Here is a 16,723-nt window from a genome sequence, read left to right on the forward strand (position 1 = left end):
ATGTTATTGATTTTTCAAAATATATGACAAAACGATTTTATTTTCCAGGTGTTGCTGTAAACCGTAAAGTAATTACCCTTCCAAGAGTATGCCTGTGTCTTCAGGAGATCCCAGACGTGAGAGCCTAAACTTGAGGAGGCTGAAGCACTGGCAGGAGCATGAATTACATAAAAAAAAAAAAAAACATAAATTGTAAACAACATTGACACATTTTGTTGACCGTTTAATGTATTCTATTGGTATACATTGTAATTATATTACATTCTGAAAAAATATTCAATATGCCACAATAATAAATGATACCAGATTTATTTTGAATCAGCATCAGCTTTCGGTGTCAGATTGTGACACAACATATGAGCTAAGTTGTACCAAGCACACAATGGCACACATCAAAGAACATAAATTTAGTAAGCAAAACAAAGTTAGGATAGCAACGGACTAGCGCAACATTGAAAAATGATAATGGCAGTGGGAAATATGTATTTACTCTTTTCTGTAGCATGAAGTGTTCTCTATACAAAGATAATGGATTATCATTAAAATATGAAGGTAACTTGATTTTAAAAAATGTGTACTGTATATATGACTAGTTTATGATTTCATGTCATCAAAATTTGCTACATTTATTTCTCCTAAATCATCGTCATCTGATGTCGCAGACGGAAGAAATTCAGCATCTGGCAGGCCTCATAGGATCTCTTCAGTCGTCATCGCGGGACACCGCATCACTTCGGTCATCATATGACTCGACCCACTCTCTCTTGATTTTGGGAAACTGGGTGGCGACTGACTTGCAACGCTTTTTTCATCGTGTTGAGGGTTTCCGCCGCTTAATTTTTTATGTTTGGCTTCCTGGAGAAAAAAAAAATCACAGCAGCATTAAAATATTGGATGAATCCTAATTTTAATTTAATAATAATTTCTTGGTGATCAAATAATAATGCCCCAGTCAAAGCAGCATCTATTTGATGCTATTGTTCCCTCTTCAAATAGGCAGACCTTGATGTTGAAGTATAACAAGTTATTGTTTTATTGAGATGTATTTGATACATTAGGGCCTGGCAGGTGGATTGTTTTGTTGTTATAGGCTTTATATCTACCCTGTGACAGGCCAAAAAACAACGAGCCAAGGACCTATTTGGTGCTGGGGACATTTGAATTTACATAAAACCTTTTGATATAGTAATAAAATCACATGAGTAGACGACATGTCAGCCAACCTATCTACTTATGACAGGCCAACAGCAACAACAAAAAAAATGTCGCACTTCAACAAACAGGCAGTAAGAGTCCCCCTCGTTTATCAAAAAAAGCCAGTAATGTTCTTACGTCTTTGTAAAACCAAGGTTGCATTGTTGTAGGTTTTCAAAGCTGTCGCGGCTGAAATGATGAAAACAATGAGCCGATTGGGGACCTGTATGCATGCTCACAAAAAACGGTCCAAACCTTTGCAGAAGTTTTTTTTTTGGACCACTCCTAGAGTCTCGAGTCTTCCCGTGAGCAATTCATCGCTACACATCGAGATGGCATGACGAATTCCACGAGTAAAACCCAGAAAATGTTTGCAATATATGGAGAGGATACCGTGTTCAGATGGGTGGCAAGGCTTCCTGGAAGTTACGTCATGAGGTAGCGGTCGGCAGGACGGAGCGTCCCTCGTTGTTATGGTGTTGCTATGGCCATAACTTAAAAACTACGCGGTCAATTATTATTATTATTTTTTTTTTTATGTGACTTTGCAGCGAATGATGCAATTAATACAATTCAACTGAATAAAACACTTAAGACCGAAATCCGAAAAGCTCTTCAGTTGCCCTTTAAAATATTCTCATTGAGAACAATTTAACTGTATGAACTCGCAAACTACACAATTTTTATATTCGGACACTTGCAATGCATTCAATGAACTCAATTTAGCTATAAATAGTATAAATATTCCTTGGACAAATTGGACTGTTAAGCAGTTTAATACATTTTATTTCAAAGCGCCCTTCAAGACTCTCAAGGTCACTTTACAGTTTACAAAAGCAACAAATAGAGGACACAAAAGCGAGAATAAAAGTAGCAGGAAAGAAGTCATAATATAAATTAGAACAGAAGATTAAGCTTGACATGAAGTAATTTAACCTCAACAAAACCCAATTCATTCGATTAAAAAGAAACAACATAAATAATCTTGGAGAGTTGTGAAAAAGACCAGGACCTGCAAAATCATTTCAATAACTTTTTCAAAAGAGACTCAAACTGAATAAGAAAATTGAAAAGCTTTTTCCACTGTAAATGTGTGGCAGGAATTTGAATATCTTGTCAAACACTGCAAATTCAATGTTTTTTTTCCCCAATGTGGCTTTTTGAGTGTGAAATTAAATCTCCCTTCCAAGTGAATCTTTGACAGCAAAGTGAGCAGCCAAAATGTTTCTCTCCATTTTGTGTTGTTGCATGTCCGTTTAAAGTTCCCTTTTGACGGAATCTTTTTTGAGCATGTTTTGTCACCTGATGCTTCCAACAAAATCTTTACTCACAAAGCGTGCTGGTGAAAGGCTCCTAGCTATGTGTTTTTGCGTGTCTGTTTAAATTTCTCTTCTCTGTGTAACTTTTACCACAACATGTGCAGACGAAACGCTTTTCTCCGGTGTGTGTACACATATGCCTTTCTTTATTAGTCTTCTGTGAAAATCTCTTATCGCAAAGTGAGCAGGCAAAAGGCTTCTCTCCGCTGTGTGTGTCTGTGTGTTGGATTAAATTTCCCTTCTCGGCGAATCTTTTACCACAAAATGTGCAGACAAAAGGCTTTTCTCGATTGTGTGTTCTTGCGTGTCTGTTTAATTTTCTCTTCTCGGTGAATCTTTTACCACAACATGTGCAGACAAATGGCTTATCCCCACTGTGTGTACGCATATGACTATTCAAATGAGACTGAAAATAAAATCTTTTCTCACATAAGGAGCAGGCGAAAGGCTTTTCTCCAGTGTGTGCTCTTGTGTGTGTGTTTAAATTTCTCTTCTCGGCGAATCTTTGACCACAACATGTGCAGACAAAAGGCTTTTCTCCAGTGTGTGTACGCATATGTGTTATTAAATGAGCCTTCAGAGAAAATCTTTTGGTGCAAAGTGTGCAGACAAACGGCTTTTCACCAGTGTGTGTGCGCGTGTGTGTTTCTAACACAGTCTTCTGAGAAAACTTTTTATCGCAAAGTGAGCAGGTAAAAGGCTTCTCTCCAGTATGTGTTTTTGCGTGTCTGTTTAAATTTTTGTTCTCGGAGAATCTTTTACCACAGCAATTGCAAACAAAAGGCTTTTCTCCAGTATGTGAACGCTTATGCACTTCTAAATGATTCTTCTGAGAAAATCCTCTGTCACAAAGTGTGCAGGCAAACGGTTTCCCACCTGCACGTTCTTTTGAATTTCTTTTCAATGATGACTTGTTTAAGGATTTTGAAGCATTTTGTTCAAAGTCATTATCCTCCTCATCAGTGGTAAAGTCAGAAGAGTGTGACGTTACGTCGTCGCTGTCCGAAAGCGGAGCTAAGAGAGCTTCGGGTTGAGATCGTCCCTCTCCCTTTGTTGTCAGGTGCTGAAATGAGCTGTCGCTCGAAAGTTTGGCTGCTCCGTTCTCTTCGCTTGGACCTTCTTCGCTCTTCACACTGACAGTCACTGTACACTTGGTGATGTTTTCTTCCTGTTCTTCTTCTTTAATGTAGGGGGTGAATGGCTCCACTTCCTGTTTAATACACAACATCTCTGACGACTCCTCCTGTTCAAAGTGGATGGAATGGTGTTTCTTAGGGTGACGATCTTCTTCAGTGACGTCTGCGGGACACTGGGTGGGAAGGGGAAAAAAATCATGTGCTTTTCTTAAGTCTTGCATTGACTTCACTATCAGTTGACGAGACAGCTTGGACACTCATTGAGCCACAGCTTCCCGTAGAGGGCCGGGCCAGGCAGACCGTCGTGACAGCTTTCACTGCGATAAACTCAAACACACCCTGCGTTCTGACGCCGGATTTAGGTGGTTCACTGTGGGAAAAAAAGGAAATGAATGGGAAAAATTAGCGTAACTTTAGCTTGAAATATTTACGTAAAATGAATGATAACTGCCCAGTATTTTATTTTCCAATCTATACTGTTTGACGTTCATATCTATAGAAATTCCGGGATGTACGCATTTATTAACAATAATTTTCAAATTAAAAAGCTCTTTGTTTTGTGATGGCTGCCATGTTGGATTTTGTATCCATACACAATAGCGTAAATTTACATTCAAACAGGTCATTTTCTGCCAACTTCCCGTGTTTTGACAAATAACTAGTAATTGACACATTTCTGCAAAAAAAAAAAAAAAAAAAAAAAAAAAAAATGCACGTAAACGGCTAGTTTATTTTATGTAATATTTGAATCTAAAAATGACGTGGGCAAGGGTCGCGTTAACCGAATATTTTCCGTCGTTGACCGATTTTTTAAAACGGTGACGGAAAAAACTGAAGTCCATCCGTCATTTTGACTGGTTGCAATTCACACCCCAGACCACAGGGTGGCGAGTGAGCATATTAATTAGCTATTGTCTCTCTTGATGCATGACGTCGTTGGCCTTACTCTGAAAAATGTCAAGGCAACTGAGTGTCCGAAGTTTCTTCAAAAAGCCCCAAAACGACGATGGTGTTGATAAAAGAGGTGAACAAGCCATTTTAAGTTTTGTTATACTTGTATAAAAAAACAATCAGGATTTTATCAGGGAACGACTTCGAACTTTTTTAAAGCCTTTTAGGTCGCTAGCAGCTTTGGTTTTGAAAATATTTTAATTTAAAGTTTTTGAAAACAGGCCACCTACGGAGCAGCCCCGTCAACTGATAGCGATAGGCGTATTTTTGGGAGGACAGGAACTCCAAATTGTCTCCGAATTCAAGTACCTTGGAGTTACACTTGATTCCACACTCTTTTAAAAGCCATATTAAACGCATTTGAAACACTGTAAAATTCAACCTGAATAATTGTAATCAAATAAGATCTTTTATAACACTTGGGGCTACTAGAATGTTTCTACACTCAATGATTTTATCACACATTGAATACTGCATTACTTGTTGGCAACTGGCAGGTGTAAATACATGCAGTAACATAGAATCACTCAACAAGAAATCGTTAAAGGTTTTTGCCAGAAAACCAATGTCATTCCATGTGTGTAACATTTTTAAAAAGTACTGCTTATTGAGCCTTGAGAATTTAATTTTTTTCAAAACTGCCTGTCTAATGTACAAGGTGTTACATGGATGGGACTTTCTTAAAAAAAGGGCTCACAGAGGTCTCGGGACCAGGGCCTCGTCAAGAGGGGACTGTGAGGTTCCAATCAGAAAAACAGCCTTCGGTCACAATTCTCTCTCTGTAAAGGCATGTAAAATCTGGAACAGTTTACCACTCGCCATCAGGCAATGTCCCACAATACGAACTTTCAAAACTCAGCTCAAGCAGTGGTTGAAAGCAAATCAGTCTTGCAATCACTGACTTTTAAGTTCTTAGTAACGTATTGTATTGTGTTGTTTTATTGTAATCTTTTGTTATTTCTTTTCTTTTTGTATCTTTGTGTCACCTGTTTAGGGACTACAGATGTAAATTAGCATATATTTGCTACAATCTGGCATATTTACATCTTTTTAGATGTACATCAATGTGCACTGTCCCTATTAAATAAATAAATAAATAAAATAAAGTCTACGAGTCTAGCTTTTGTCGTGATTTTCATGTTAATTGATGGAAAAATTCCTCTTATTGTTATTATTCATCTTATTCTCCACATTTTTACGTCACGCTGCAGAGCAGGAAATGACCAGATATCAACAGGAAGTCACCCCAAAATGTCCCCAAATCAACTGGAAGTGACCGGAGATAAACAGAATATACGTCGCTACACTTTGACCTGATGTTTGGTATTGCGTTAGTGTCACGTAAAGTGAAATATACATGTCAAAGTACCTATGCCTGATTTATTGTGCGAATGAGCGCAAGCCGTAAGTGTGTGGTTTTGAGAATGATTGGTAGATATAATAAAGAACCGTCCATGTTGCTGTGTAGCATCGCCACGAAAGAGTCTCGGAGTGTTCCTATGTTCTAATCTAAAGTAACATTACAAGTGTGACATATTGTTATATGCTGCTGTATTGTTGGATCTATATTGCGATTTGCTGTTACTCTGAAGGCCGCTGCTGCAAAACAAAGCAATAATACCCGACTACAGCCAACAGCTGTTACAAACTACACCCAGTTGCTGCAAACTACTCAAACATGATGCTACCGTAGATATCACATGTATACAGAACTTGATACGAAATGACAGACTCGGCGGCGTTAGTAAACAGCCGCCATCTTAAAGCAGTAGACTTCTCAGGAAGACTGTTGTGGCAAACCTAAGGTGGGTAACTTTTAATCTTACATACTCCTTAATTGGCAAAACCTTGACTTGAATCCATCATTAAAAGATGAAAAAGTTTTAAAACTTTGACATGTCGAAAGTAGACAGAAAGGAAATGATGCAAGAACGGGAGCAATTTTAAAATCTCTAATGGTTGGTTAACAACATTAAATGACTTCTATATATAGCAAATGTTAAATGTAGTTATCGCAATAACCCTGTGTCTAGTTCAGTTAGATTACATGAGTACGAAAACGCCAGTTACCCTTCAGTCGGTAGTATTTTGTAGCATCTTTAAGACAAGTCGAGAAGCGTTTGAGACAATTAAATGTAATCGCTCTAAAGTTAACCAAGCGAGCCCCCCTGAAAACAAAATCTATAAATCAGAAGTGGAGTTAAACCAAAGCAATCGAAATGCGTTAGCGTGTCGTGGCTAGCGAGCTAAGATAAAAAATAAAAACAAAAATTCCTGGGAAGGATAAGGCCAAACGACTTCCACTAAGCCTTGAAATTGGACGTTTTGGTCCATTAAATTCTTACGTGGGTACTTACCCGATGAGAATGATTTGAAGGAGCTCGTTTGGTTAGAAGGGAACAAAAAAGAACCGCAAGTGTGGCGAGGATACGCAGGCGTTGCGTCACGTGAACCGGAAGTGGAAACGTTCAGGCGCTGCAACTTCAATATATGTTGAAGCATTTGGAACCAAAATTACTTCAGATCAGTCGACTCCAGAACAATTCAATAAACATAGTATGCAAATCCAAATTTCATTACGACCAATGACTCTATTTTGAAGGCTCAGAACTTTGTCCGTAAATCTATCTTTTGAAAGTTCGGTCTTTATCCAACTTATCGCTGCACTTCTTCCATCAAGGAACATAACAATGAACTCGCTTCATTTTAAAGCATTGAAGCTTCTCGGTCTCAATTGATTTTGCTTTACTCGCTAGCCATGAGCACTAATTATTCAAAAAATACTAAACAAAAAAAGGGTGCACGGAAAAATTACCTCGAAGCGCAAAGAACGGCCAGGAGAGGTCACTGTTGGAAATCTGTTGACCAGTGTCGTAAGTTTTATTTCAAACTTTACATAATAGTATTCACAAAAGCAACAAATAGAGGAGACAAAGGCTAAAGCTGAGTAAATCAAAGCAGCAGAAAAGTCTTAATATAAAACAGAAGATCATGCTTGATATGAAGTAACCTAACACCGAAACTAAACCCAGCTCATTTGATTAAAAAAAAAAAATCAAGAATATCAGATAGTTGTGAAAAAGGCCAGAACTGCAAAATCATTTCAACAACTATTTTCAAAAGAGGCTCAAGGGAAACTGAATAAGAACATTGAAAAGCTTTTTCCACTGTTAATGCATTGCAGGAATTTTAATATTTTGTCAAACAATACAATTCAGAGGTTTTCCCCCCAGTGGGACTTCTAGTGTGTGATACTAAATTCCCCTTCTAAGTGAATCTTTGACCATAAAGCGAGCATTAAAAAGGTTTCTCTCAAGTGTGTGCGTGCTTTTTTTTTTTTTTTTTGCGTGTTCGTTTAAAGTTTCCTTCTGACGGAATCTTTTTTGACAAACTGAGCAGGGGAAAAAGCTTTTCTCCAGTGTGTGTACGCATGTGTGTTGTCAACTGAGAATGACAAAATCTTTTCTCACATAAAGAGCAGGCGAAAGGCTTCTATCCACTATGTGTGCTGGCGTGTTTGTTTAAATTTCCCTTCTCTGTGAATCTTTTACCACAAACTGAGCAGGGGAAAGGCTTTTCTCCAGTGTGGGTTCTTGCGTGTCCGTTTAAAGCTCCCTTCTGGGTGAATCTTTTACCACAACATGTACAGACGAAAGGCTTTTCTCCAGTGTGTGTACGCATATGCGTTTTTAAACCAGACTTCCGAGAACATCTTTTGTCACATAGTGTGCAGGCGAAAGGTTTATCTCCAGTGTGTTGACGCATATGTGTTGTCAACTGAGACTGAAAATAAAATCTTTTCTCACACAAGGGGCAGGCAAAATGCTTCTCTCCACTGTGTGTTCTTGCATGTTTGTTTAAATTTTTCTTCTCGGTGAATCTTTTACCACAACATGTGCATACAAAAGGCTTCTCTCCAGTGTGTGTACGCATATGCGTTTTTAAATTAATCTTTTGAGAAAATCTTTTATCGCAAAGCGTGCAGGTGAAAGGCTTCTCTCCACTGTGTATTATTGTGTGTCTGTTTAAATTTTTCTTATTGGTGAATCTTTCACCACAACATGTGCATACAAAAGGCCTCTCTCCAGTGTGTGTACGCATATGCCTTTCTTTATTAGTCTTCTGAGAAAATCGTTTATCGCAAAGTGAGCAGGCGAAAGGCCTCTCTCCACTGTGTATTCTTGTGTGTTGGTTTAAATTTTTCTTCTGGGTGAATCTTTGACCACAACATGTGCAGACATAAGGCTTTTCTCCGGTGTGTGTACGCTTATGTATTATTAAATGACATTTATGAGAAAATCTTTTGTTGCAAAGTGTGCAGCCAAATGGTTTTCCACCCGCACATTTTTTTCTCTTTTTTTTCAATGATGAGTTGTTCAAGGATTTCCAAGCGCTTTGGTCAAAGTCAACTTCCTCCTCATCAGAGTTCAAGTCAGAAGAGTGTGACGTTACGTCGTCGCTGTCCGAGAGCGGAGCTAAGAGGCCGTCCGGCTGCGATTGTCCCTCTCCTTTTGTTGTCAGGTCCTGAAATGAGCCGTCGCTTGATTGTTTTGCTGCTCCGCTCTCTTTGCTTGGACCTTCATCTTCTTCGCTTTTCACACCGACGGTCACAGCAAAGATTTCATTTTCCTGTTCTTCTTCTTTAATGTAGGGGGTCTCTTGCTCCGCCTCCTGTTTGATGTATGGCATCTCCGACTCCTCTTCTCGTTTAACGTGGAGGGGATTGTGCTTCTCAGGGTGAAGATCTTCAGTAAGATCTGCGGGACACTGGGTGGGAAGAAAAAAAAAAACACGTGATTTGCTTAAGTTGAGCTTTTGTCAATATTTTCATGTTAACTCATTTGCTCCCAAAGACGTATAAATATGTTCTATTTTTCATTGTTTCAGTGTCCCAAAAACGTATTTATACGTCTTTTGCGTTTTTTTTTTTTTTTTTTACCAGCGGCATCTATAGGTTCCTATGTATCTAAGATACAATGCACAAAGCTCAGAACCCATTTTAAAGCAATAAAATTGGCCACTGGAGGTCAGTAGCGCATTTGGTAAGATCTCATCTCGGGCCAAGAAAGGAAGTGAAGAAAAATAGTCAGGGAACGGAAGTTGGAGGGATCTTGTGAAGACGCGTGAGAATTTGAGAAAAATGTGAGGAAGATCGGGAAAAAAAAAGCAAACGACACTGGAGGAGTGTTTTGAAAAGAAAACGAAACCATTGTTAAAGAAGGATTCAAAGAAATCTATCTTGAAGAGACAGACTGTGACATCCACAACAGCGTCAGGTTCCACACGCGTTCTGCGGAGCTCACGTTGCGTTACTCCTTAGCCCGAGGTTGAAACCAATGATGAAGATGATGAAAAAAGTGAGACCGATCTTGATCCGGACTCATCAGACTAGCCACGGGAGCATCTGAGAGCCTTCCCCGTTGTTATGTGCGCAAATAGTTCAACACTTCAATAGTTTAGATATGTGTAAATAAATTGTTACTTTGCGATCAAAATCTCTATTTGTCTTGTTGTTTGTTATTTTGTAGAACGAAAAACATTATTCAGATGTTTGGGATGTCACATAAATGAAAAATAGCTGTGTTAAAGTCAAAGTTATGTTTGAAATGTATGCTTTCACAAAAAGCTCAATTTCTCATTTTTTTCTTTAGAAATTGGAAAATTGCTCAAACTAAGCTATTTTCTAATGCTGATTTCTACAGAATGGAAAAAGATATGGACTATTTTTTTTTCTGCTGAAGGAAGAGAGTCTTATCTTTCTTTTGGTGGGTTCCATGTTTATATAGCAATAGAACAGAATTTTCTGTGGGCCTTGCAAAATCAGTCGAAATCGAGTAAAACGGCCAGGAGCGAAGGGCCTTGCTCCGGTGAAAATGGCTGGAAGTGAATGAGTTAATTGATGGGAAAATTTCTCAACTTTATTATACGGGGGTGTGGTGGTCCTTGCCCACACTCCCTTCTGCTGGTTTTTATTGTTATAACACTTCCTGTTTTGATGTATGGAATCACTTCAATCTTGGCTCACCTGGGAGTGCACCTGCAGCTCATCAACAATCAACACTGCTCATAAGGATCGGCCTGGGTAGCAAGCAGGTGCCAGATGTTTCTGCCAGTCACCATTGGTACATCGGCCAACTAAGTCTGTAGTTTCTGACTCTCGTCTTTGTACTCTTAACTCATTCTTTTTTTTTTTTGCCACCAGAACACCCACCCATCAAAGCCCTCACAGCCAGAGCCACAGCCACCGCCATTGACCATTCAACCCACCAGCCACTCAACTTGGCCTTGTACAATAAATATCACTTCACATTTAATCTTTTTCTGGCTCACATTTTGGTCCACATCAACCTTGCCGTAACAGGGGGCTTTGCAAGGCAAAGGAGAGTTAAATAGAGTAATAGAATAAAGTTCAGTACCTTTATTTTTGTTTGATTTTTGAATGGCGTTTTTTCGACACACCGCACAGCCTAAACTGTTCGACCGTCAGCGTTCGAATATCAAAATGACCGGAATTTTCACGTGACGCAGGGAAATTTTTCGGATGACACCCCCAAAACATTGTTTGCCAGTAAATGCAGAGTTTTTGGGGAAAGAAATCCAAAATATACAGTAAGGAGCAGAACTATTTGCACCAATTTTGCAAGTTCACCCACTTAGAAAATAGGTAGAGGTCTAAAATTTCAATCATAGATGCATTTCTACTTATAGAGACATAATCTTAAAAAAAAAAAAAAATCCAGATATCAAATTGTGTGATTTTTTTAAAAATAATTTATTCGTAATTTACTGGGGTTCATATGTATTTGTACCCATGAAAATCAGCAATAATTATGGCACTCAAAGAGTTGTCAGTCTAATTTAAATAAAGTCTACCTTGACCCCATGAGTAACCAACCACCCACCACCCGTTTGAACTCAATATTGTTCCCTGTGCACCCCAAAGTCAGTCATAATCCAACTGCTACCGCGGGCAAGACCATAGAGCACAGGTGTCAAACCGATTCCAGAAAGGGCCAAGTGAGTGCTGGATTTTGTTCCAACCGATACCGCACAGAAAGTTTAACCAATGAACTTCCTGCTGAAACAAGCAGCACCTGACAAAGTTTAACTGATAACACATGTAAAAGATCTGATTGGTGAAAAGGTGTCCTATTCATTGGTTGGAAAGCAAACCTGCACCCACTTGGCCCTTTCTGGAATCGGTTTGACACCTGTGCAATAGAGCTTCCGAAAGACACCACAGTAAAAAATGTTGAGCTCCATAAAGCTGGAAAAGGCTATGGGACAATAGGAAAGCAGCTTGGTGAGAATAAATCAACAGTTGCAGACAGGGCTGTCAACAAACTTGCAGGGGCCCTGGGACAAGAGACAATTATATATTTGTTTTGTGCAAAAAAGGAAAAAATATGTCGGAAAACACTCAGGTGACTTGAAGTTCGCTCTGAGACTCCCAATTTGGCTAACTTTCAAAATTGTCCAATATACATGTGTAATACATAATTGGAAAGCATAAATCTAAATTTTCTGGGGGAAGAAAAAAATTGACCAAGAGGGCGTTTATCAAAAAAAAAATTTTTTTTTAACAGCAAAACCCTATCTTGGGGTGAGAGCACGTGAGAGCAGAATTACAGACACCATGACTTTAACGAGAAATTATCGCGTACTTACCTTGTTTCGATCCAAAAACTCCATGAAGCATGTATCACTGAGTGTCAAGACTAGAGCTGGGAATCTTTGGGCACCTAACGATTCGATTACGATTACGATTCAGAGGCTCCGATTCGATTATAAAACGATTATTGATGCACCCCCCCCCCCTTTTTTTTTTTTTTTTTTTTAATGTTTTGTACATTAGTTCCAAAATTGTTCAAAAATACTCTCAGGCTAAACCACACTACTATTTCAGTATCAAGTTAACATATAGCAGTAAACAAATATACAAAAATAACATTAAATAAAAAACTCCAGTCCCCATTCTGTATCAGCAGCTTTAAACTACATTCAATTAATTTAATGTTGTGAATCAACCGTTAAATTTGTTAAAATTGCTCCCGTTATTCCATAATTTCCCTTTTGTCTACTTTCGACATGTGAAAGTTTTAAAACTATTTTAAAGATTTAGGAGTATTTTAGATAAAAAGTTAATTAGGTTTGCTTGGAAGGTTCGCTACAACAGCCTTGCAGGGAAGTGTACTGCTTTAAGATGGCGGCCGTTTATAACGCCCGCATCTAACTTTTTGTAGATGTGCTGCTAACACTACCAAATCTATATTGCATCTAGTCCTATATAAATGATATCCACCGTAACATTATATGGATGTACTTTGAAGCAGCTTTTCGGCAGCAGTCAGGTATGTTGTTGTGTTTTTTTATCTCGTTGCATGAGTTGAGCTAGAGCCGTGAGTTGAGCATTGGCATTACCCGAGGGGCCGGGTAATGAGAAGCATGATGTTTAGCTACTCTCGCTCCGTTCCGTCCCGAAGACCGCGCTGAGTGTTGTGTACTTCCGCTTTACTTCGCATATTTTAATAATCGGAATTTGGATGTTTGTGAATCGTTCTCGAATCTTCCACGGCCGAATTGCGAATAATCTAAGAATCAGAAATTTTGCACACCTCTAGTCAAGACACAGCTAAGAATGGCCAAAGCTGGATTTTGGGGGGGATTTAATGGGTGAAACATGGTAATATAACAAGTATCGCGAAGCAGAAATCGCAGACATCAAGGAGTGGTCAAGATTTTCTTTTTCATATATTTACCCTTTTAAACTTTTTTTTCCCCAATTTTTCTTTGTTTGGATCAATTATGTATCATCTAACATATCGGAGAAAATGCGACAGTAACAAAAAATAATTAAGCGATAGTTGTGCGGTAGAAATCCGTGACTTTTTTTACACACGCCATTTTTTTCATTATGACATAATTTGTATAAAAGTTTAAAATATGCGAGTGAAAATTTCGTTGTTTTTTTTTTTTAAAGAAATTTGAGACATCAATAATTGATTCTAAGCTAAAACGACAGACATTTTGAATAATAAATATAATTAATTACCTTCGATTTATGGCTCGGTTGAAACAAAAGCGGTTGCGCGACATCTGTAAACGGGGGTTTTCAGGGTAAAATGGACAGATTAAAAATAGTTCGGGGGCTAAATGCACCATAACCCTGCTCTGGCAGCATATAGACGTATAGGGAATGGGACGTACTACGTCATTGTTTGGACGCGCCTCCATGCTGGTAATATGATTCACTTCCGGTCCGGCAGACTCAATGCGGATTGTAACGTGTGGTTGTGCTAAGCTAACTCCTTCGGTGTTTTAGAAAGAAAATATGGGTGCTTATTGTTGCGTTACCGGGTGCAACAGCGTCTCTTACGACAAAAATAGGGGTTAGGAAAAATGGACTCACTTTTCACCATTTTCCTGCATGGAGGACCAAATATCAGATCATGAAGGCACGACGGATGGCTGGGGCGCAGCGGTTCATCGGAAAAGCATTTCTCTTGATCATATTTCTGCTGGAATGAGAGTGTGTTCCCGTCATCTCTACTCTTGTAAGTTGAACGATTTATCCGTTTTGGTTTCAATACGTTTTTTGTTTGTTTTTTTACCATTGTGTAAATCTGCCTCGGTAGCAATGCTAACCTACTCCTCCTCCTCACCTACCTGTTGTGTTCCTAGGAAAACCTGCATATGAAATGCTGACAACACATCCCGATTGGTCACCATATCTCTTCTTGGGTTATTCTGAGGTCAAGCGCACCACATCGGAGCGTTATGAGAGGTTGGAAAGGCGAAGAGTGCATGCTGAAACTTCTGTTTTCTCTGCTCTTACAAACACGAGCCCGAGTGTTGTTGTGAAAAGTCAATAAAATATGAATACCAAAACATGACATGAACAACTTCTTGACAAACTGTAACTGCTTGTTGTTTACTTCAGGTCTTCATAATAAACAGGTGTAATAATTACAAAGTCAGGTGACTTAATTTTGTTATTCTATTTGGAATATGCATTGACAATTTTTGGACAGTGTTGTAGACAAGAACTGGGACTGATAAGTTGCAATAGATTTATTTCAAGTAATGCAATTTCTCCAATACGATATTTGAATTGACAGTTTAAAATTTTTGAATTAGTGCAAACAAGGCCCACCCTCTGACGGGGGTAGCAAATATTATATAATAAATTATAAATAATACACAAATACAAGATTACAATAAACGTGTCTTTGTCAAAGCAGTTTAAAACACTATTTACTGGCCTTGGGTAAATTGCCAGACAGAATAAATATGTGCTTTAAAGTTCTTGCATTTCCATTTTAAGTATTGCAAGTACTAGTCTCCAACACAGTATTTGAACTGACAATTTAAAATCCTTTTAGTACAAAATGGCCCACACTCTGGCAGGGGGCAGCAAATATTATAATACATCATATAATACATTATAAAAAGCTATATACTATATAAATACAAGATCACAACAAAACCTGTATTTTTCAAAGCAGTTAAAAAACATCCAGTGGCCTTAGGTAAATAAAGGTGTATAAATATGTACTTTACAGTTCTTGCATTTCTATTTTAGGTATTGCAACTTTTCCAACACTATTTGAATTGACAGTCTAAAGTCTACATTAGTGCAAATAAGAATATTATAAATTAAAAATAATAATATATAAATTCAACATTACAATGAAACGTGTCTTTGTCAAAGTGGTTAAAAAAAAAAACTTCACTGGCCTTAGTTAAATAGCCAGGCAGAATAAATATGTGCATTAAAGTTCTATCATTTTCACAAGTTAAAAGCACGCAGTTTATCGACAAGAAGGGCAGACCCAGATGGCGTCTGCTGCAGGGGCTTGTTTGAGTCCGACCTAGGACAAATGGAATCACTCCATTGAACAAATTTTCTTTGTCAAATGATCCAAGAAGAGCGATGGTGACCAATCGGGATGTGTTGTCAGCAGGTTTACCTAGGAACACAACAGGTAGGTGAGTCGTAGTAGGTGAGCATTGCTACCGAGGCAGATTTACACAACGGTGTAAAAAAACAAAAACGTATTGAAACCAAAAGTGGATAAATCGTTCAACTTACAAGAGTAGAGATGACAGGAACACACTCTCATTCCAGCATAAATATGATCATAAGAAATGCTTGTCCGACGAACCGCTGCAATCCAGCCATCCGTCGTACCTTCGTGATCTGATATTTGGTCCTCCATGCAGGAAAACGGTGAAAAGTGAGTCCATTTTTCCTAACCCCTTTTTTTGTCGTAAGAGACGCTGTTGCACCCGGTAACGCAACAATAAGCACCCATATTTTCTTTCTAAAACACCGAAGGAGTTAGCTTAGCACAACCACACGTTACAATCCGCATTGAGTCTGCCGGACCGGAAGTGAATCATATTACCAGCATGGAGGCGTGTCCAAACAATGACGTAGTATGTCCCATTCCCTATTGTTCTATCAAACAAAACAGTTGTTTTGGCTTAAAAAACAGCAGTTTCTTTTAAAGAGGCGTAAAAGAGCAGAAACTGCTTTTTAAGTCTTGTCTGTTTTCCGCCATATATATTTGAAATATGTAATATTTTAAAGGTTTTAAGTAGATATCAAGTAGAACATAATATTCAATCAGACAATGATTTAAATAAATAAAAAATATGTGAATGTAAATATATATATATAAACCTCTTGCTTGTTTACCCGGTCACTACCCCTCCCTGCCAAAATGGAATTGACGTCTACGGCAGTAGGCAAGTCGTGAAGCGTCTTATGTAATGTAATGACTCTAAAGTTAACCGAGCGAGCCCCCATGAAAACAAAATCTACAAATCTACAAGAGGCGTCAAGCAAAAGCAATCGAAATGCGTTAGCGTGTCTTGGCTAGCGAGCTAAGCTAAAAAATAAAGTTTTGCAAGTCTAGGAAGCTATTTCATAACGCCAAACGACTTCCACTAAGCCTTAAGATAGCACAATTTAGTCCATTGAATTCTTACTGGGGTACTTACCCGATGAGAATGCGAATGAGGACCTCGTTTGGGTAAGAGAAGGAAACACGAAAAAACTGCAAGTGTTGCGAGGGTACACGGACGTTGCGTCAAGTGAACCGGAAGTAAAGTTCAAAA

The 16,723-nt window shown here is 38.5% G+C and overlaps 2 protein-coding genes across 2 annotated transcripts; both read right to left on the reverse strand.

The window, feature by feature from the left end:
* Positions 1-1,962: 1,962 nt before the first annotated feature.
* LOC130921209 (gastrula zinc finger protein XlCGF57.1-like) lies at positions 1,963-7,048 on the reverse strand. Its single transcript, XM_057844845.1, has 2 exons — positions 6,958-7,048; positions 1,963-4,019 (listed from the first exon to the last, which is right to left on the reverse strand). Exon 2 carries the CDS (start codon positions 3,868-3,870, stop codon positions 2,548-2,550), a length of 1,323 nt encoding a protein of 440 aa, XP_057700828.1. The 5' UTR covers positions 3,871-4,019; positions 6,958-7,048; the 3' UTR covers positions 1,963-2,547.
* A 388-nt stretch (positions 7,049-7,436) lies between these two features.
* On the reverse strand, positions 7,437-16,710 carry LOC130920580 (gastrula zinc finger protein XlCGF57.1-like). Its single transcript, XM_057843933.1, has 2 exons — positions 16,607-16,710; positions 7,437-9,367 (listed from the first exon to the last, which is right to left on the reverse strand). The coding sequence occupies exon 2, from the start codon at positions 9,287-9,289 to the stop codon at positions 8,093-8,095; it is 1,197 nt and encodes a 398-aa protein (XP_057699916.1). The 5' UTR covers positions 9,290-9,367; positions 16,607-16,710; the 3' UTR covers positions 7,437-8,092.
* Between the last annotated feature and the right edge of the window lie 13 nt (positions 16,711-16,723).

This window comes from Corythoichthys intestinalis, chromosome 1 (genome assembly GCF_030265065.1).
Source record: "Corythoichthys intestinalis isolate RoL2023-P3 chromosome 1, ASM3026506v1, whole genome shotgun sequence".
NCBI classification, from domain to species: Eukaryota; Metazoa; Chordata; class Actinopteri; order Syngnathiformes; family Syngnathidae; genus Corythoichthys; species Corythoichthys intestinalis.

What these genes read in the sequence shown, in the direction of transcription:
- LOC130921209 (XM_057844845.1), bottom strand. Translation starts at nt 3,870, where the DNA reads ATGCAAGACTTAAGAAAAGCACATGATTTTTTTCCCCTTCCCACCCAG.
- LOC130920580 (XM_057843933.1), bottom strand. Translation starts at nt 9,289, where the DNA reads ATGCCATACATCAAACAGGAGGCGGAGCAAGAGACCCCCTACATTAAA.